Raw genomic sequence first — 1,435 nt, forward strand, 5'->3', positions numbered from 1 at the left:
TTTGACGAGCCGGTTCCAACGCCGCTGTAATGAGTCCAATCAGAGTTCGTTTGAGTCGGTTTCCCGATGTTCCCCACTTTTTTTGTGTTCCGAAATGAACCTTCCCCTACACACGTATATATATAACAACATCGAAGGAAGGAAACTACTGTTCATTATTTTCTTTGTTTATTATTATTATTACAGACACGCACGCACACACAGAGTAATGAATTCAATTAACAAGACAGGATTAAACTATAACAACGAATGACTATACAAGCCAATATTTGAAACCAACCACCAAAACGGAGCGTGTGGGGTAACATAGCGAAGCTCTTCTCTAAATTCAGGATTAACGGGTCCCCGTTGCGTAATTGTATCAAAGGTATCATTGGTGATGGTAATGATGTTTTCTTTTGGTTGGACCCGTGGCTTGCGGATGAGCCGTTAAGAATTATGTTTCCGGATCTTTTCCGTTTGGAGATGGATAAGAGATGCAAGGTCTCGGACCGTATTGTAGAAGATGACTCGGGCCGTACTTTCAGGTGGCGGTGGAAGAGGGTTCCAGATGCGGTTTCGGAAATTACGGAATTTCAAGATTTGTTTGAGCTAAGTCAGGGGGCTGTGTTTTCGGGCGGGAGAGACAGGTGGCGCTGGATTGCCGATTCTAAAGGTAATTTCTCTGTTGCAAGCGTGAGAAAGCTTCTTATTTTTGGGTTGGATGTTAGCAGTAGATTTGTTTTTCAATGGTGTAATTTGGTCCCTTTAAAGTGTAACATCCTTGCGTGGAGAGCGGAAATGGGTAAGCTCCCGTCGTGTTTAGCTCTTAGATACAGGAATGTTTCTGTTGGTAGTGTGGCCTGCAGCCTTTACGATGGCTGTGACGAATCTGTGGATCATATCTTTACTTCGTGTCCGGTGGCGGAGAGGGTTTGGAGCTGGATTACGGCCTGGTGTAAAGTTCCCGTTTTTCTGATTTTCTTGGTAAAGGACCTGCTGGAATGGCACCTGTTCTCGGGCCTTTCGGAGGGTGCTAAAGTGGCGTTCCAAGGGATCATTATTGTCGCCTGCTGGTGCTTATGGCTGGCAAGAAATGATGCCAGGTTTAACGGTATTTCGGTTAAAGTCGACAACATCTGCAGCCAAATAAAAGCATTGGTATATCTTTGGTTTCACAATAGATCGAAGTTTAAGGGAGTTTCTTGGGTGGAGTGGTGTAGATTTGTAATTATGTAATTTTTGTTTTGTTTTTGGTCGTCCCGGTCTGTGGGTCGGCTTGTTTGTTTGCGTTTTAATGAAAGTTTCCGTTCAAAAAAAAAAAACCACCAAAACGGAACAAGTCACCGTGAATAAGAAGAGCCAATCATTCGTGGATCTTACGTACCTTCGCCTTCCATTGACAAATTCCGATCAGATTGATTGATGATATTTTAGGGCTAGGGTTTGTATGTCT

General features: G+C 43.5%; 1 protein-coding gene across 1 annotated transcript; it reads left to right on the top strand.

The window, feature by feature from the left end:
- The first annotated feature begins 438 nt into the window (after window positions 1-438).
- Window positions 439-1,218, top strand: LOC110914238. Its single transcript, XM_022159043.1, has one exon. It carries the CDS (start codon window positions 439-441, stop codon window positions 1,216-1,218), a length of 780 nt encoding a protein of 259 aa, XP_022014735.1.
- The last annotated feature ends 217 nt before the right edge of the window (window positions 1,219-1,435 follow it).

The sequence above is a fragment of the Helianthus annuus genome, chromosome 16 (genome assembly GCF_002127325.2).
Source record: "Helianthus annuus cultivar XRQ/B chromosome 16, HanXRQr2.0-SUNRISE, whole genome shotgun sequence".
NCBI lineage: Eukaryota > Viridiplantae > Streptophyta > Magnoliopsida > Asterales > Asteraceae > Helianthus > Helianthus annuus.